Source organism: Rhinolophus ferrumequinum, chromosome 11, assembly GCF_004115265.2.
Source record: "Rhinolophus ferrumequinum isolate MPI-CBG mRhiFer1 chromosome 11, mRhiFer1_v1.p, whole genome shotgun sequence".
Classification (NCBI taxonomy): Eukaryota; Metazoa; Chordata; class Mammalia; order Chiroptera; family Rhinolophidae; genus Rhinolophus; species Rhinolophus ferrumequinum.
The window spans coordinates 5,983,403-6,002,611 of NC_046294.1; the positions used below are offsets into that span (position 1 = coordinate 5,983,403).

The 19,209-nt window shown below is 43.6% G+C and overlaps 1 protein-coding gene across 1 annotated transcript in view; it reads left to right on the forward strand.

Moving 5' to 3' along the window:
* Nucleotides 1-74: 74 nt before the first annotated feature.
* Nucleotides 75-19,209, forward strand: part of LOC117029865 (uncharacterized) — a 27,895-nt gene continuing 8,760 nt past the window's right edge. The window contains 3 exon segments of the mRNA XM_033119127.1: nucleotides 75-145; nucleotides 147-2,097; nucleotides 7,971-8,263. Of these exon segments, the coding sequence (XP_032975018.1) occupies nucleotides 75-145; nucleotides 147-1,128 (1,053 nt within the window). The 3' untranslated portion in view covers nucleotides 1,129-2,097; nucleotides 7,971-8,263.

The window sequence follows — 19,209 nt, forward strand, 5'->3', positions numbered from 1 at the left end:
GGGAGGGTGGGTGGGTGGGTGGATAATGGGGAGAAGGGGAGGGGATGGTGAACTGGGTACGAAGACAAGAGGTAATGGCTATGGAGAAAGGGGTTCCGTTTAGATTTCCACTCTGGGACTAGAGGAAGCGGCGGAGTAAGCCACACGGCTGCGAGGGGGCGCGACAAGGCCCGCGGCCACGGCGCCCAAGGCCAGGCTGGGGTCAGTGGGTTTTTGAAACTGCAGCCAGAAAGCAGAGGGGCACAGATATTGCGAGAAAAAATGTGGATGCCCTGGAACGGGCTCATCGTGATTGGGAAGAGAATAGAGCTCCTGGGTAGAAACACACAAAAACCTAGAATGTGGGACCCGAAGATTGAGTCTGAGTACTGGGGACTGGAAGATGTGAAAAAGACGATCTTGAAAGAGACGGCAGGCCTGAGTCAGGGAAGGATGGGTGTGAAGCTACAGCAGAGTGCAGCAAATGCATTACAGGCTTCAGCAGGTTTGGGGAAAGACAACCCAAAGGAAGTGGGAAAGCAAGAATTTAACAAAATTGGGACTGAATCCGAGAGTGCAGGGACTACAACGGGGTCTAGGAGGGGGTCTGGGTTTAAAGAGAGGTCGAGGTTTACTTGGGGGGGGACCAGTGGAGAGGACATGAGATCCAGAGGATATAAACTAGGGCAGAATAAAGATGAACTGAGGTCAAGTGGAGAGAAGTTGGTTGAAAAGAAGCTAAGTGGAGAGAAGCTGAGGTCAAGTGGAGAGGAGCTGGTGTTCAAGGAAGAGAAGCTGGGGACTAGTGAAGAAGATTTGAGATCTACTGGAGATGAAATACAGTCAAGTGCAAAGAAGCTTGGACCCAGTAGGCAGAAGCTGGGCACTAGTGGAGAGAAGTTGAAGGGTTCAAAAATGGGGAGCATAAATGAAGAGCAAATTGAAAGAGTGGTAGAAGTTACTGGTAATGAAAGTAATAAAATGACTGATGCTGAGATGGAAATTCCTTTTGAAAGGATGGAAGGGAATGATGAAAAATTAGAAGGGGCTGAGAAAGTGGTAGAAGATGTCTTGGGTGGAGTGAGTAGTACTGATGAATCTGTTTCTATGGAAGAGAAAGAGGTTATAGATGAAGGTATTGGTGAATGAGGCAAAAGAAGGATTAAACCTAAAGAAGGAAAGAGCAGCAGACAGAGGAAATATTGCAAGTCAAGAGGAGAAATTAGAGCCAAGCAGAACATTATTGACACTAAAGGGGTAAATATGAGAGAAGAAAGAGGAGCATCTGAGCCTAAGAGACTGGGAATGAAGAGCTACAAGGGATGAAGGCAGAGACCAGGACCAAAGGAAACGAAGACGAGTCATAAAGAGGGAGATGGGAACATTTTGAGGAAAAAGAGAAGATTTGATGATGTGTTGCTAGGTAAAGGAAAATTGGATATTGGTTTCTTGGAGAAGAGCTGTGATGGAGGAGCTTACAGGAAAATGTTTAAGAAATGGATTTAGGATGGGCTAGAAGGATTTAGTTTGCATAGTGAGAAAAATGGAAAATGACAGTAGGATAAAGGCTAGATGAAGGTTGTGGAAGAAGTTGCAGGCTGGGGTGAGCAAAGAAAATTTCTGAAAGAGGATTTTGAAGGTAAACGAGGGGGTCTGAAGTGACAAAAGCAAGAAAAAAGAAAAGTGAAGGAAAAAAGTAAGAAGCCAAATCCCATAATAGTGACTATGTTTGTTGGGTTTTAAAGTTATTTCCTTCATTATTTCTGTACCCTCCTCTCCCATGTAGTCAACTTTACAATCTAATGGGACAGGCCTGTTGGTGGGCCCTATAGGTCTAGGCCAAGACTATCCTCACTGATCCCTCTAACTAGCCCCCAAATTGTGTCCACAATAATTGGTAGGCTCCACTATTTTAATCACTTCACCATGATCACCATTTCCACAGGTTCCCCTCACCTCCCCATCAAACTTGAATTGCCCCAATTATTTGTATTATTGTTTTCATCTTTGATTTTTAATTCTTCATCTAGTCACATGGACTTTTCCCTTTGTTTCTGTCTCCTGTGGGACTTTCATTTATGTCTTCCACATGCCATCCACCGTCTACTCTCATCCCAGGTAAGAGAGAAGACTCTCTTAGTACCCACTAAGCCATCAATGTCAAGACATAGGCTTTTACATCCTGTTTGTCTCTTTAATAGGGATGTAAGAGGTGGCAAAAAGCAGTCATGGATAGTTAGGCTGAAAGAAATACTTAATCCTTTCTCCTCTCTGTACTTTTTAAAGTCTGTAAAATATCTGAGGAATAGAAACTTCATCATATAATACAACATAAGTGTCATAACACATTTATAATAGCCACATGTTTTTTTAATTGTTAAATTTTCTACATACCTTTTGCTAATTTTCCCTAAAGGCTCCAAAAGATCTGTAAATCCTGTGCAATATTTTTGTTCATATAGTCAAACCTAATAGAAATGATATCAATTCAATTTTTTCCCTGGCAATTTCTTTCTTGGAGTCCTTTGTCCTTTGGGTCTAATATAGGATGGCTGCATTCTAGGCTTGCTCCATAGCTGCTTTCCTGAGCTTCTTAACATTTCTCTCTGTCCTTCTGTGTTGGATCTCCTACTGCCTGGATCTTAGATCTTCCTCTTTCTTGTTTTACAGGCTCATTTTGGTCAACAACGTCATCTAATAGTTTCCAGAGAAAGTGACCACGAAAGTTAAACTTTGTGACAATTTATCTGTCTGAAAAATATTGATTCTTCTCATAATTGATTGATAGTTTAGCTGGGTATGGGATTCTAGGTTGGAAATATTTTTCCCTTAGAATTTTAAAGGCATTGCTGCACTACCTTCTAACTTCCGAGTGTTGTTCTTTATAAGTGCAATTTTGTTGTTGTTCTTCAACTACTTCTTCTTCCTCTTCTCCTCCTCCTCCTCCTCCTCCTCCTCTTCCTTCTTATTCTTACTCTTATTCTTTTATATTCTATGCATATGACCTGCTTTTCTACCCTATGTAAAGTACATATTTTCTACCACTCCATGGCTCAGCCTGCAGTCTCATCCCACTTTCTGGGGTTCTACTACAGGATATTGGAGCCTGAATTATAGCTCTACCTTTTTTTCCTACTTTCTCCCTCTTTGAACAATTTCACTTTATCTTCTTATCATTTCTATTGAATTTTGTATTTTAACGCTCTTGTTCACTGATTGTGTGTATACACACACACACACACACACACACACACACACACAGAAGGTGCCAAAAAATGTATACACATTTTAGGAAAGGAAAAAACTGTATTAAAATTGTAATACTCTATATATACCGATAACAAAAGATGAATACAAGTCATGTGTATAAATTTTTTTGGCACTATTTGTGTGTGTGTGTGTGTGTATGTATACACACACACACAAGATAATTAAGTTTGTGAACTTGTTGCAATGAAGTTGCTAACCTTTTTTGATATCAGAGGGATTATTCATTATGAATTTGTGCCAACTGGACAAATAGTTAACCAAGTTTACTATTTGCAAGTGCTGAAAAGGCTGAATGAAAAAGTTAAATGACCTGAACTTTTCACCAATAATTCATGGCTCTTGCATCACAACAATGCACCAGCTCACACGGCACTGTCTGTGAGAGAGTTTTTAGCCAGTAAACAAATAACTGTATTGGAACACCCTCCCTACTCACCTGATCTGGCCCCCAAAGACTTCTTTCTTTACCCGAAGATAAAGGAAATATTGAAAGGAAGACATTTTTATGACATTCAGGACATCAAGGGTAATACAATGACAGCCCTGATGGCCATTCCAGAAAAAGAGTTCCAAAATTGCTTTGAAGGGTGGACTAGGCACTGGCATTGGTGCATAGCTTCCCAAGGGGAGTACTGCGAAGGTGACCATAGTGATATTCAGCACTGAGGTATGTAGCACTTTTTCTAGGATGAGTTCGCGAACTTAATTGTCAGAACTCATAAATACATATGTATATAATTTTTATATATAATTTATATATTATATATAAATTTATATACTTATATTTATAAATTTATAATTTATATATTATATATATAATTTATATATATAATTTTCTGTTTTTGTTTCATAGACGTGTTCTCTTTGCTCTCCAAGGAATTTTCCGGTTTTAATGTTTTCTTCTGTTTTTCACATTGTTTCGTCTGAATTCCTCCCCCACTTTTCTGGTGTGTGTGTTGTTGTTGGAGGTTTTCCTCAAATGCTGGATCTTTGATTGTCTATTGTATTTAAGAATAAGACACTGAAGTAGAGCAAATTGGAAACTATGTGCACAGATGGGGCTTGTAAAATGATTGTTTTCATTCTAAGGTGACTGGAGCAAGCAGGTTTTTTAATGGTACCTACCCTCAAAAGTCAGAATCTGTAGATCACATTGCAGGGACTAGTTTCTCCAGGGAAGAATTCTCCAGTGTCTTATCTGGGGAATATTTGCATGGCCACCACTGTTGAGGTTCTGGCAGCAGGGCAGGGGGGATAGGGTTGTGGATCCAGCATTTAGCATGTATATTTTCACCCAGTCCTTTTGTTTTCAGCTCAGTGCTCACCACTATCTTCAGCTGTGCCTGATGTCCCTGAGTATGTTTTGTGGATTCGATTTCCCCAGAGAATAAACCCCCTGGTGTTCTACACGGGGTTGTTGCCAGGCTAAAAAGGGTTGGAGGGGATTTATGAGTTTAATTGCTTTATATACAGACTTCTAAACAATTTCCCTGTTTTCGATTCCATGCCTTTCTCCTTCCACCTGGAGGTGCCTGGTCCCTCCAGGTCCTGAACTTTTGGGGGGATGAGTAGAGTGAACTATTACTCTTGTTTATATTCTCCTCTTTGAACATTTAAGTTCCAGCTTCCTGCACCCTGAAAACTTAATTCCCACTCCATCTCTAAAAGTTTGCTGACCTCTCTGATCCGCTGTTGTCTGCTCACCTGTCCTCTTTGTCCTTATGGTTTTTTACCATATTTATTCATTAATTTTCATCTGGTGGGGTTTAGAGATAAGCATATGTGTGTGTTCAATCTTCCATGTTTGACAAAAAGTCTCCTCCATTACATTTTGATTGTTCTTAATTGAATTATCAAAGAGTAACCCTAATTTTCATCTTTAGGGTAACTTGCTATTTTCTTTAGAATTTTCCTTGTGAAAGTGGCAAATAAAGAACAAATAAACTGTACTCCTGTTCTATTACAACAGTATACAACCAATTCTACTAAATCACTTATTATACATCTTTAAAGAAAAACCACAAAATCTGTCTTCAACCCACATTTCTCTTTATGTACTGTCTTATTTTTCTTGCTCCCTGTGGTAGACACAAAAGTGGCCCCCCAAAGGTATATTCACTTCCTAATCCCAGGAACCTGTGGATATTACCTTATATGGCAAAAAAATGTGATGAAATTAAAGATCTTGCGAGGAAGAGCTTATTTTGGATAGGGTGCGTCCTAAATGCCATCACAAATGTCCTTATATGAGGGAGAGAGAAGGAGATCGGACACACAGAAGGGGAGGAGGCAATGTGACCCCAGAAGCAGAGACTGGAGTAATACAGTCACAAGTCTAGGAATGCTGATAGCTAGCCACCAGAAGTTGGAAGGGCAAATAATGGATTCTTCCGTAGAGCCTCTGTAGGGAGTCTGGCCTCTGCCAATACCTTATTTTGGACTTCCGGCCTTCATAACTGTGAAGGAATAAATTTCTGTTCTTTTTCTTTTTTTAAGGAGGGTGCAGCTCACAGTGGCCCATACAGGGATCGAAGCGGTGACCTTGGTGTTATCAGCACCACACTCTAACCATTGAGCTAACCGGCCACCCTAAATTTCTGTTCTTTTAAGCTACATAGTTGATGGTAATTTGTTACAGCAGCCTTAGGAAACTAATATCTTCATTTTATAGCAGAATTCCTCTAAAAAGTTGTCATGCTTACTTTTCCTAAAAATTTTCTTCTATTCCTTTTTACCCAACTTTTTTTTTGGCTGTACTTTATATATATATTAAATGTAGAATAAGTTCAGTACCCATCTGGTACCCTATATAGTCTTTACAACATTATTGATTATATTCCCCATACAGTATTTCACATCCCTGTGACTATTTTATGACTACCAATTTATACTTTCTTATCCCTTCACCTTCTCTCCCATCCCCCAACCTGCCTCCCATCTAGCAACCATCAGTTTTTTCTCTGTATCTCTGAGTCTATTTCTGTTTTGTTTGCTCGTTTATTCTATTCTTTAGATTCCACATGTAAGTGAAATCATATGGTATTTGTCTTTCTCAGTCTGACTTATTTCACTTAGCATAATATCCTCTAGGCCCATCCATGTTGTTGCTTTATCCAACTTCTTACATTGGACATTTTAATATACACAGAAATGTTGAAAGATTAGAACAATGAACAATGAAATAGTCTCTGCCTATTATAGATTCAACAGTTGATAACAGTTTGCTCTGTTTGCTTTATCTCTGTATACTTCAGCATGTATCTCCTAAGAATAAAGATATTCTCCTACATATCCATAACACCTAAGTAAATTTTTTTAGTTTTATGTACTTTTAAATTTTAATTTAATAAAGAATAATTCCCTTAAATCATCTAATAGTCAATCTATAGTCAAATGTCCTTCCTTGTCCCAAAAATATCTTTTATAACTTGTTGTCCTTGGCCCATGATCCAATCAGGGCTCACATGTTGAATATAATTGTAACTTTTTAATCTACATTAATTTTCCTTCTTCTTTCATTTTTAACAACTTGACTTTTTAAAGAACTTTAGGCCGGTGTTCTGGTAGATGTCCAACATTCTGGATTTATCTGATTGTGTCCAGATGGTGTCATTAGTCTGTTCTTCTCTCTGCTGTAGTTCTTGTATACTGGAAGTTGGGGCTAAGGGCTCTTTTTCTGTAGCACTCATCACTCTCTGACTTAGAGTCTTCCTTCTGTAGTTGTTCATTATCTGTCTCTCCTCCACTAGAATACAAGCTCAATGTGTGTGTTGGGTTACCTGTTCTAGTCCACTGTCTAACCAACACATAGTAGGCACTCAGCATGTATTTGTGGAATGAAACAATCCATTACATTCAGTGATTTTACTTGTCTCAATACTATTTAACATCTATTGAGGAATTGCTATTCCTTAGAATATCACATGTTTTAAAGCCTCAAATGCCTAAAAATGCCTTTATTCCATACTTGAGTTTTGTCTAGGTATAGAATTTTCCCTCAGCAGTTTGAAGGCATGCCCTTTGTTTTCTCCCTTCAAGCGTGGCCATAGAGTCCAGATCTGTTTTTACGCTTGAGCCATTGTACATGACCAGATGTTCTGTGTATGTGGCCCATTTCCTTTTCCTTGTCTCCATATTTCTACTTATTTATTGATCAGAAGTTTATAGCTTGCTCATTCTCTGAGAACTCTGATCTCGTGGTTAGACAATAAAATAGAGATGTTGGGTGCGGGCAGAGTTGTAAAGATAAGCTACAGAAGGCTCAAGTCTAGTAGTAGGATCTTTTTGACAAATGATAGCTAACTATCATTTACTGAATTCTTGCAATGATCAGAATAATTTATTTCATAGGTACCATGAACAAGCACTTTACATGTTCTCTATCATTTAATCTTCCCAACAAGTCTTTGAGATAGGAACTCTATCAACTCTACGAACTAGAAACTTCCAGGACCAGGCCCTGAGCCCAGGCAGCGTGACCCCAGAGCCACACTGGAAACCACTCTGATCGATGGCCTCCTCTGTTCTTACTAGACAAGCCCCACGACTCGGTTTTCTTGCCTGCCAAAGCAAGGTTTCCGACCCTACCTGGAGGTTGGGCCATGAGTCTGTGCAACAAACCTTCCATTCACTCAGTGAATGCTTGTTGGATGAATGCTTCAATGGCAAGTGTTTTAAGACCATAAATGCCAAAAAACAATGATGTTTATTTTCTTTCCCAGATCTCTGCCTTCCCAAGGTCATCCACTCCTTAGCCTACTCTGGTGATTTTCTGAGCACCGAGAAATCATTGCCTCTCTTGGAAGAGGCCTGCACAGCCATGAGGTCAAGATGGACAGTTTGCAGTTGTGTGGGTCTCTCAGATTGCACTGCACAGTATATGAATTATGAACCAAATCACCGGACTTCCCCTTTGACTGGATTACCCTTTCTCCTGGGATATCAGATGCATTCCACTGAGACTACGGAAAGAAAAAGTAAAGATCAAGATGCCGTGACAGATGGCAACCAACTTGTAAGTACAGATATTTTCAATCATCTAGGTAGCTAGAACTTAAAATTAATCGAAATCACACATTTCAGGGAATCTGGACTCCTGAGTGATTTTATGTATTTTTGTTATCCTATTCTTTCTTTGCGTATTCCCAAAGGGCCCTGTTTCTTGCAACAGGATGTATTAAAAGTGACATGTTGGCTTTTGTTCAAATACCTTCTTGGTTCTTGCTACCTATCTGCGTTCCTTTCAGATGGGTCCTTTGCTCCCCAGTTGGCCAGAGCCTGCCAGCCTGCCTGGGGTCCCTGCCCACCTCCACCAGTACCCAAGTTTGCCTCTCTCAACAACAAGCTGGTCCAGTTTAATGCCAGGCTGCGCTTGGGTATTTCATTTCATGTCAAGCCCAGGCCTCCACTGATGGCTAAATACTCTTCTTGAACTTCAGGGAATACAGTATAAGATAAAAACAACAACGTGTTTTGCTTTCTTTTTTGTTTCCCTTCATGTTGTGGGAATTGAGAAAAACTAAATACCTAACCATGCTTGAGTGCCCACAGGGAGGAGGGTTACATACTGGTTGTTAGGGACAAAGGTGAATGGTTATAGTTGCCGAAACCTGCACCAATTAAAATGAAATATCAATCATACCATGAAAAATGGCAAAAATAGTGGCAGCTATACGAATTATGCTGTGATTTTTTTTCTGTTTATTTTGTTTTGTAATTAATAATTGGCTTGAATTTTGAGCTGTGTACTTTGGGCGTTTTATAAGGAAGCTTTTGGAGAAAATACATATCTGTGTGTTTGTGTGTGGACCATAGCCTATACAGCTCGGAATTCTTTGTAGAAATTCAGTTTCAGAACATTTTTAAAGTTTTATGATTTATTAAAGGTTGAAAACCTGTTGCTGTACCATTAAGTTAAAATGTAAGGCACAGGATGGCAAGCAGGTATTTGTCCATATTAAATATTTTGTTACATTTAAAATATAACAGTCTCCCTTGCCAGATTGGACATAATGAATTTTATGCTGGTGTGAATTTGTTTGCAATTTGTAAATTGCACTTAGAGACAGAGGTTCAAACAGGTGCAAGAAATAGAGCTGATACCAGAGCTTCAGGAGTTTGATTCCTCATCTGGATTCCTGGGACACCAGACAGTTTTCCATCATGCTTGGCCCCCTGATTTAGGAACTAGAGGAAGGTGGCTGCTGCTTCTGGGCATAAATTTCTGAGGCCACTGGGCACTAGTCTGAGATGGCCACTGGGTCTCAGAGGTTCCCTGTCCATCATGCAAGGGTCATCATCCTGTCAGACTGCACTGACCTAACTCTCAAGAGGCCAGCCCTGCCAGCTTTCCCCTGGGAGCTAGAATTATTGCAGCTCAATGTGGTCTCGGAGCCATTTTTACTCAGTATCCACCAGACTTACAAGGCCACACTCTCCTGCTCCTTGGACTCTGACCCCCTCCCAGCACATTTTTCTTCCTTCTTCCTCTCCTCCTCAGAGTCCCCACCCCCGATGTGAACACCTAGGGTGGGACCCGGATGTGTTTTGTGGCCAATTCTGTCTGTGTCTGTGTCACTCAGAATCCACTGTTTCTTATTGATATCATACAGACGAATGCCGAATACTGTGGGGTTGCCCCATGCTGAGAGCCAGGGGTACAACAGACAGGTGCCCTGCCCTTGGGGACAAGAGGAACACTCATTTGTAGACAAGGTAGCACTTTGTTACAGTACATTAATAACTGGTATTTTATCTCTGTCCCAATTATAATTCCATTTTTGTGGTGTGGCCTAAAAAACCTAAGGCTCTCCAAAAGATCCAGCCAAGTACATGGTAAAATTCTACTACTTATTCATTCATTTAACAAATATTTAATAAGCACCTATTATTTGCCAGGCACTATTCCGGATGTCAGGATTAGAACAGGGAACAAACTGACAAATCTCCCTGATCTCCTGGAGAGCTTATGCTATCGTGGAAGGAGACAGAAAAATGGCATCAATATGTAATATGAGCTAAGAATTCTGAAGAAAAGCCAAGCAGGGTAAGGAAGAAAGAGTGACAGAAATGTGTGTGTGTGTGTGTGTGTGTGTGTGCCCTTTTAGATGGTTGTTGGGGAAAGCCTTTTTAATGAGGTAACTGCGGAGCAGTGCCCAGAGGAGATGAGGGAGAAGTAGCTGTTGGAGGACGTCCGTTCCAGGCAGGGGGCAGCAGGACAGAGCCTCCGAGTGGGGAATGATCCCGGCCTATTTGAGAAATAGGAAGTCACTAACTAAACATCTGCACTCCTCATTCTCCTCGTCTGCAAGTCCATGGCTTGTTGGGAGGAACAAATGAAATCATTTATGTGGAAATATGTATGTAAACCATCAAGCAAGGATAGAAGTTATTCTCTTTATGTTGACTTCATCAAGTATTTGTAGAGTATGTAAATCATCATAGACTATAATGATTATATTATAAAATTCTGCCCTTTCATTTTCTCTCTGATTGAGGTGAAATTCACATAATATATAATTAGCCATTTGAAAGTGTACAATCCAGTGACATTTAGTGTATTCACACTGTTGTGCACGACCGCTCTCTCATTTCAAAACTTTTTCATCACCCTGCACTTTCATTTTTAACATTAGTTTGTTACCGCTCTTCAAAAAGGATTTTCCCCTCTATATCTGACTTTGCCCTTTCTGTTTCTGGCCTGCCTTCACCAAGAAAGGAGAAACCTATGTTTCCTCCATGTGTTTATTCAACAGATAACTATTGAGCATTTACCGTGGCAGTAGGCACCATGCGAGGTAGGTATGGGGGATACAACGGTGACAGAGGACACACAGGTCCCTGCTTTAGGGGACTCATAATCTAGTGGGGGGTTTAGACGCTGAACATATCATTACCAGAAAAATGATTTAAATTATGATAAAATACTTGTAAGCAAAAATACTTTGAAAATTACGTTTAAAACGCTTATGACATTATTAAAGCAACTCCTAGAAGTGAGAAGCCACTAGCTTTTAAAGCTTCAAATAACATGACTACGTATAGTTTTATAATTGTGCTCTTAGTTCAGGGACACAGGAGAGAAAGCTCACCTCTGGAAAGTGACCTGGATTGTGTTAGGGCGGAAAGTAGGACGGCAGGCAAAGAGAAAAACTGTACTTCATTCATTTTCTTCTAATAACAACCCTCTGAAGTATGCAAGGACAGACGTTGTTACCATCGCTCCCATTTGAAGATGTGGAAACTGAGACTTAGAAGGTCGTGCCTTGTTTAAAGTCACCTGACGGGGCTCCTATCTAGTATTTCTCTTTAGCCATGTCTAGTAAAGCTGAAAAGCATTTTGTCCAGTAGGGGGCAGTGGCGCACCTGGTTGGAAGAAGACCCGCACGCACGCGCTGGCTTGGTCTACAGCCACCCTGCCCACAGGGTGTGCTCCCAGCTTCCCAGGAGAGGGCAGTGCTAGGCTGGCCTCAGAGTCACCTCGAGGGACCTCCCAGAGACCTCTCCGCCTGCCTCCCGTCCCCCTCCCCCCCACTGAGACTCATGACCCAGCAAGCTCTCAGCTCCCTCCAGCCTTTTCGTGCATACTAATGTTCCCATCTGTGTTTTCCTAGATGATTGTGTCTTAATCACGCTGTGAAATAACAAATCCGGGCTAGTAACCCAAGTCACCTCAAGTGATGAGCTAGTGGTCACCAAAACATAGGTACAGCCCCGGGACAGGGAGCCACAAAATCTGCTAGCGTCCCCCTGGAGGCCACATAGTGCCACCGTGGTACCACCACTGCACGTCCCTCATGTAGGCTCAATCGTCGGGTTTCTTTAGACAAGATGACCTGGCAGCATTTCCACCCCACCCACAGCTAGTTTCGCTTTCCTAATGTTGTTAAAAAGTGCCGTCTAACTGAAGTAGGGTGGTTGAACAGGTTCTAGCATTTTACTTAATTTTTTTTATATGATCATTTGTTTCAGATTTCTTCCTTCTAGTGAGTTTCCTTCCTTTTTGTCTCAGGCACAGCCCAGAGCTGTCCTCTTTGGCAGTTGTCCAAAGTCCAGGTTCTAATAGCTTCTGGACTATGGTTTAATTTTAACCAGAAATTCTTCTTTTGGAATAATTGCTTTTTAATCTGGAAAGAGCCAGTTTGATACAGAGCAGTAACACCTCCTGCCTGAATCAGTAGACAAAGTTGTGTCCGTTTACTGCCGACATGTTCTTTTTAAAAGGGGAGACTGATTTGGTGGAGGAAATGAAAATGAAAATTGTGGATAGGTTCGTTTGGAGGACTGTTTGAACATCTGCTTTAATCAATGTAATAAATTCTGGGCGTCTGAGGAGAGTGGGCTGGGGAGAGAATTGAGAGATGAAATGACTGAGACTCTTGAGGCCGCCATGGGGCTTTCATTTTCTGGAACAATCTCAATTTCTGAGACAGGGGACACACTGCCGCTTTGCCAGGTCACGAATCAGACTGCCACCAATTCTCAGTTCTGAAGATGGGGTCACTGGCGAGGCCTGTCGGTATGACAGGAGATATTTCCTTAGGACTGACCTTACCAGGCAGGGAAGCAGAGCTGGCATTCCCCAGAGCTCCCTGCGCCAGTTAGTGTTTCCGATTCCTCTTTCCTTACAATACAGGTCCTTTGGTAATCATTACGTACTTGTATTTGTAGGACCTTAAAGAATTTTTGATGCAGCAAGACAGAAATTAGTTATTTACTTGTTTGCAGTTTAGGTGGCAAACCTCTTCTTTGGTAATAAAAAAAAATCAAAGATGAAAAGCAAATGGGATGTACAAATGGAGACCAACTCTAGAAAAAATTATTTATGCCAGTCTCCCTGAGGCAAACGAATTTGGGAAGACTTACTCGCTTTGCAGAAATAGTCTTCACTTTACCAGAGATTCATCCTTGGGCTTATTTAAATATGAAACCCTTCTGGAACACTTAAGTAGGAGAGAAAAAAACGGAGGCCAACTATCAAAAGCTGTTACCACTGAGAGATGAGTCTTAAATGAAAATAAAGTGTCTGATTACCCGGTGAGTCAGTAAGGGCTGAGGCTTCTATTTAGAAAAATCTGACCTCGTGCAGACTCTCTTAGGGCAGGTGCATAAAGCCAGGTGTAGCCATGCTGGCCTGATCAGTCCCAGAAAAGCTTCCACAGGCAGAGACTACCTTTCACAGCTCCTCACTGCTGCGGTTCCTTCTTCAAAAACCCTCAGTGAGTGTCAGATCGACACATTTAAGGGTGAGATTTGATATGTGTAAGAAGAACGGTCCCTCCACGCATGACCTAACCTGGCATCCACTCAGAAACCAGTGCTTCTCCCTTTTCTTGCCTCTGGACGAGTACTAAAGAAGAAGAGAGAAAGCAAAAGTTTCACATGCCCAGAGCAAAACATGCTACAGAGATGAATTTTTGAGAAAAGAAAGCAAGCCGACCTAATCTGAGAGTTTGATCACCATTAAGAATGTGTTTCTGTTTCATCATTCAGTTTCTGGCTCAGCCTTCCAGCTGAGACCTGTGCGGCAGCATGTCAGGCAGCTCCTTCATTGCTTAGGCCTTCTCCTTGCCCGCCGGGCACTGTTCCTCATTCGGACCCGGCTGCTACATCCCGGGACACCCCTCTTTCCTGAGTCCTCCCTCTGTACCTGCCAAAGGCAGAGAGGGATTGGGGCAGCACTCTCAGGGTGATGCTCGGCTTCCCGAAGGGCACTATCACCCCCAGAAGCGATCTGTATTTGGTGCTGTCTCTGAGGAGCCCTGGGAGGTAGCTGCTTGGGCACGGATTCAGTTGGGAGGGAGATAACACAGCTCATTGATGTCTATCTGGTTGCGCTCTATCAGCCTGGGCGAGGGTGGGTCTGTGTCTCCTACTGGTTGGGGCGGGCGGGAGAGTGGCATAAGGAACTTCTGCACCATGAATTCTTAGGATGTTATGATGGTTTTTCCAAGACTCCTTTATCTTTTTACCCCATCAATCAGCTTACAGAGGATTAGGATTTCTCTTTTGTCTTGGTTATATCCTCAGAAGCACAGGGAAACCCATGAGAATGAGAGTCTGCAAAACAAAAGCTCACGTACTAGGAGGCGCAGGCTATTGGGGCAAAAGCCAGAGTCTGGGCAATGCAGGGTGGCTGTGGACGAAGGAGGCCACCTGGGGTGTGAGGGGAACATTGCTGCGTTATTATCAGTGAGAAATCCCCTCTGCATACTCTCATCTTGGAGAGAAAGGAACGGAACCAAGGGCTTACGTCCGAGTATCTGTAGTTGCCCTAGTTATAAGGTTGTCTGTCTGTCTGTCTGTTTAATAGGTAGTTCCATGGTGTAGCACAGCAAGGTCATGTATAGCCCTGCATATTCACAAAGCTGGCTTGGAGCTCTGGAAAAAGTGGTGACAAAGTATTCAGCAGTAGGCTTGTTCTATCTTAGTCTCCAGGCTGGCCTGGATCAGAAAGAGTAAAATATTGCCGTGGCATTCCAAATATTAGTCCTAAAGGACAAACAGACTGGAAAGGGAAAGCACCCTTAGATCCAGCTAGGGTAGCGAAGCCCCAAATGAATGATGTCACCCACGTGTGGCTCACGGGAGCCCCTGTGGCTGTTTTGAATCTGTAGTCGTATGTAGGACAATATTGCTGACAGCGGGGCTTCCTGCGTTGGCCTTACCCTGTCAGCAAGACATTGTGTACATTATTTGTTTGCCAAATTGTGGCGCGTTGTGTACAATATCTTTTAAGTTCAATTAAATTAATGTTTAGAAATACTGTAGCTAGAAAAGGCTAGAAAAGCACTCTAGCAAACAATGATTACTGAGATTAGAATGCTTTGAACTTGAGCATGAGAGAACCTGGTGAATTTGTAGGAGTTAACCAGGACAAGTACCCATCTCTTATGAGGCGTGTGCAGGTTCCTGCAGGGTACCAGCAGCGTGTAAGAGGTATTTCAGGTAGCAGACTAAAGAGGGAAGGACAGAGATAAAACATAAGAAAATATCTTTGCATACCAAGAACTGTAATCTCTCTCTGCAAAACACTGGGGGCTGAATTGTTTTGGTCAGTTACCTTGGCAGAGGATAAACTATGAGTAAGAAATGCGGAGTCGCCTCTGGAGGAAGTGTTCCCGGATGAATACCCACTAGCAGCCTCTTTGATTTCAAAGGTAAAATAGTTGAACCCTAGACCTCACTGTAAGATGTGAAGAGTCACTCCAAATTTACAAGCTCATTAAACTCGTCTTTTTGACTGTCTACACGTCTGGCTTTAGGGAAAACACACAGAATGCTTCCAGCCACACCTCCTCAAACACTTAGCTGACAGTTTTTTCTTCTAATTACTCTAGTGAGCGTCTCTGTTATTTACAAAGTTTGGGTAAGGCAGGGCAGGGGGGATTTGTACCTTGGTATCCTATCAAGAGGGGTCAAATTCAGCCTATCTTTTGGAATGGCCCTGGGGCCAGGGTCAGGGTTTTTGAGTTTGTGCTTCTTCATTGACTTTCTGGTTGAATTGCGGCTAATCCACCTAAAGTCTCCCTCTCCCCATTCACTTCTGTTGTGATGAAATGAGAAGACTTCTGCCCTTTCCTTCTTTCTTCCCTTCCTTGGCTTGGGTAAGATCAGTGAGATAATGGTCATAAAGTACTTTGAATGCCTTCAGGAAGAGTGCGACCTGGCTGGCTATTACACTGGGAGCGGTTCACAAATCCCCACAGTCCAAGACTTTCAGCTGCTCCCCTGGGGAGGCTCCTGAGAGGAAGAAGGAGATGCTATGGAGGCAGCACTGTGGCACTGTTGGTCAGACTTGCTCGTTCCTGACCTGGGCATTCACACTCTTATCTCCAGAAGTAGGATAAATGATATTCAGCCTCTTGTGTGTCCTCATCATGCGAGCTGTCAGTCATCTCCAGCGTGACTTGCTGGGCTGCATAGTTCCTGCCCCTGTTCCAGGAACTAATAAGAGGTAGAATGAAAAGATTGTTTCCTCTGATGCACGTTTACAAGATGTTGTCCAAGATGAGGCAGCAGGGAAGTGATGAACCCTGCTCCCTGGTGCATCGAGGCATCAGAATTCTGACAGGAAGGCAGAGGGAAGCTCCACCTTCCTGGAGACCTTGCTCAGGACAGCCAGTTAGACAGCCAGGGATCAGGGGACATCCAGGTGACCATGGGCTGTGTAAGCTAGATATTGTGCTTTGTAGGCTGGTGATGGTGTGACATGCAGTGTGGCGGAGGGACGGCTGTGGCTCGGGCAGGCGACCCTTTCCACACCAGCTCTTCTTGGGTGAGGGCTCATCACTCAGCCTGTGCTACTCGGGTTTGTCAAACGTCGCCCTGAAGCACCTTCCCTAGGAGGTGGTAAAGGAGTTGGATTTCTTAGGAGAAAAATATTAGGCCTCTGCCCCAGAGGACATCACTATACCCTTGAGGGTTAGTCACCCTCAAGAGAGCCTCAAGGACAAAGGAATCTTCTAGAGACAATGTGAGGAGGCGGGGAGTTTGCTGAAGGAGACTCTGGAGTGAGCCCAGAGTCCAGCGGGAGCTCATAAAATCCTTGTTGAGAGGAGCCTGGCAGTTGTTTGAGTGAGGAAAGGGACACAGAGCAGAAGGCGAGAGAGACTGAAGATGGAGTGGAGGCCATAGAACATGACAGGAGGAGAAGTTCAATTATGCTAATTAATTAGACTAAGTACAAGGGAGTGTAACACTCATTTGGTTGCCAAAAGGTATTCTTGGCAGAAAAAAGTTATGAACTCCTGCACCGGGGATGGACGAAGGCTTGGTGACCATGTTGAAAAGCAGAGAGACAGCAACCCTCGCAACTATAAATGGATAATTTCTGTGTTTCTGCCATCAAAATTTGCCCATGTGATGTCAAGTGACTCTTAATGTTTGTGTGTGCATGTTTGTTCTATTGGGTTGTCTTCTGAGCAATCCTGAGTTTTAAGAACGTGTTGCTGAAGTCAACAACCAACAATTCCAGGAGCCCAGGTTCCACCCAGGACTTACTCAGGGAAGATGAGGCCCTTCTTCCTGCCACTCACCGTGTGGCACTCCTGTCAATAGTTCTGCCTGGACACTCCCCCTTTCTCCCGGAGAGCTGGGGTCTTGCCTTGTCATTCGCGCGCGTGTGTGTGTGTGTGTGTGTGTGTGTGTGTGTGTGTGTAGTGGGGCTGCAAGGGAGGAGAGAAAGTCTCCTCTGTGATGAGCATGGCCAGTCAGTTGAAGGCTTTGAACTATGTCAAGGTGAAGCAATAGTGACACCAAGTGCCAAGAGCAGGAGCTAGCTGTGGCATCAGCTGTTTTCTCTCCTCAAATTATAGGAGCAGAGAGAAAGGCTTTGTTCTCGTCCATAGCGTTCTCCTCAATGAGAGGGTGACGAGAGCCTCAGAGCTGGCCTGACTTCTATGTTGCGCTCTGCTCGTTTGGACAAGGGATTGGCTCTCTGGGACTTAGATGTAGAACTGGGTCTTTGGATAGACTTGTAAAATAAAAAGCAAGGTGAAATGTCTTGTTGGCTAGAACATGATGCAGAGACCCAAATTGCCATTTCTACTCTAAACTGGTCCTTCAGCTTCCGCTCGAGCAGGGACTGTACCCTCTGCTGGTGAGAGAGCTCTCAGGTTACCAAGGTAGGTGGTGGGTCACCTTTGTATGCAGAAAACAACCCGGTTTCCTTTGTTAAAAAAAACATTGACCCACTTCTCTATGGGTCTCCTGGCTCAGGGTCCCTATGGCCAGAAATCTACCCTGTGAAGCCATGAGCGGGGAACTAAGAGGCATAGTCCTGTGGCATGGCCCCCCCTCCCGAGAGGGACTGAACACTTTGGGGGGGCAGAGAATTCCGTGGGCTGCTTGGAGATCACCCCGGTACCGGCTAGACCTACAACAGTTATAGCGCCCCCTCAGACATCTCCCCAGAGGAAGAATATGGCCAAGTTGGTATCTGCCCTCCAGCCAATCCTTGTTTTCAGCTTGGAGCCTACTTGGTTTCTTCCTTCATGGAAGATAAAGAGGGAAGAGATTTGTTTGTCCAGGTGCCACCACTCCAATGACACAGAGTATTTTCAGGGCGTAGTGTCAGATCCGGTCCCCCCTGACGTCTATATTCCTGCTCTGGGTGTGCTGTAAACAGCAGGTTGATTCAAAGCTGAGAGGTGTTGGGAAACCCCTTGGGCAGAAGATTTCGAAATGAGATTCAGATTAGAAAAAACATAGTGGGGTAAGGTCCTAAGGAATGAAGGAGACAGAAAAAGCTCCTGTTCTGGTACTTGGCTGGATGGCGGAGATTAACAGAAGAGTCTAGAAGAGCCTAGAATGGGAAGGAGGCAGCTGAGCTGAGCACACGGCTTCTCTCCCCTCTGCCCATGAGGACCAGGAGGTGCTGCATCTCTGTTCACCAGGCGAAACCACCCCTGGAGCGCGCTCAGTCCAGGACGTGTCAGCACCAGCACGGTGTAGCTCAATCAGGCCTCCCGCAGCAGAGGCAGGGGCTGGCGGCCAGGGAAGTAGGGTTGGCAGGAGAATTAGGAGAAAAACAGTGACAAAAAGATTTGACAAGACTTGTTGGGTAATTGAGGAAGGGACTAGTGAAGAAACGAGGAATGAAGCCCCGGATGTCAAAGCTGAGGTGCCCTGGCAGGAAGGGGCCATCCCCAGGTGCTGACCAGTGCCGTCCTGCCGTCGGCCCCGCCTCCTCTGTACTCTAGCTCAGGTCACCCTGGCATCGGGTGGCTCTGAGTGGCAGGTGCCTGTGACATGAAGTGCCCAGAGGAAGATACTGGATGGATCTAGAACCAGAGAGTGGGCATGAGGAGAAGGAGAGGGAAACTGAGAAACAAGGAGAAGAAGAGCGATTAAAATGATCCAAGGCAGAAAAGGAGGTAACGATAAGGGAAGGTGGGAGGGGCAGCCCAGAAAGTGCAAAACAGGAAAAAGAGTGGAAACGATGTCTCTCTTCTGATGGAT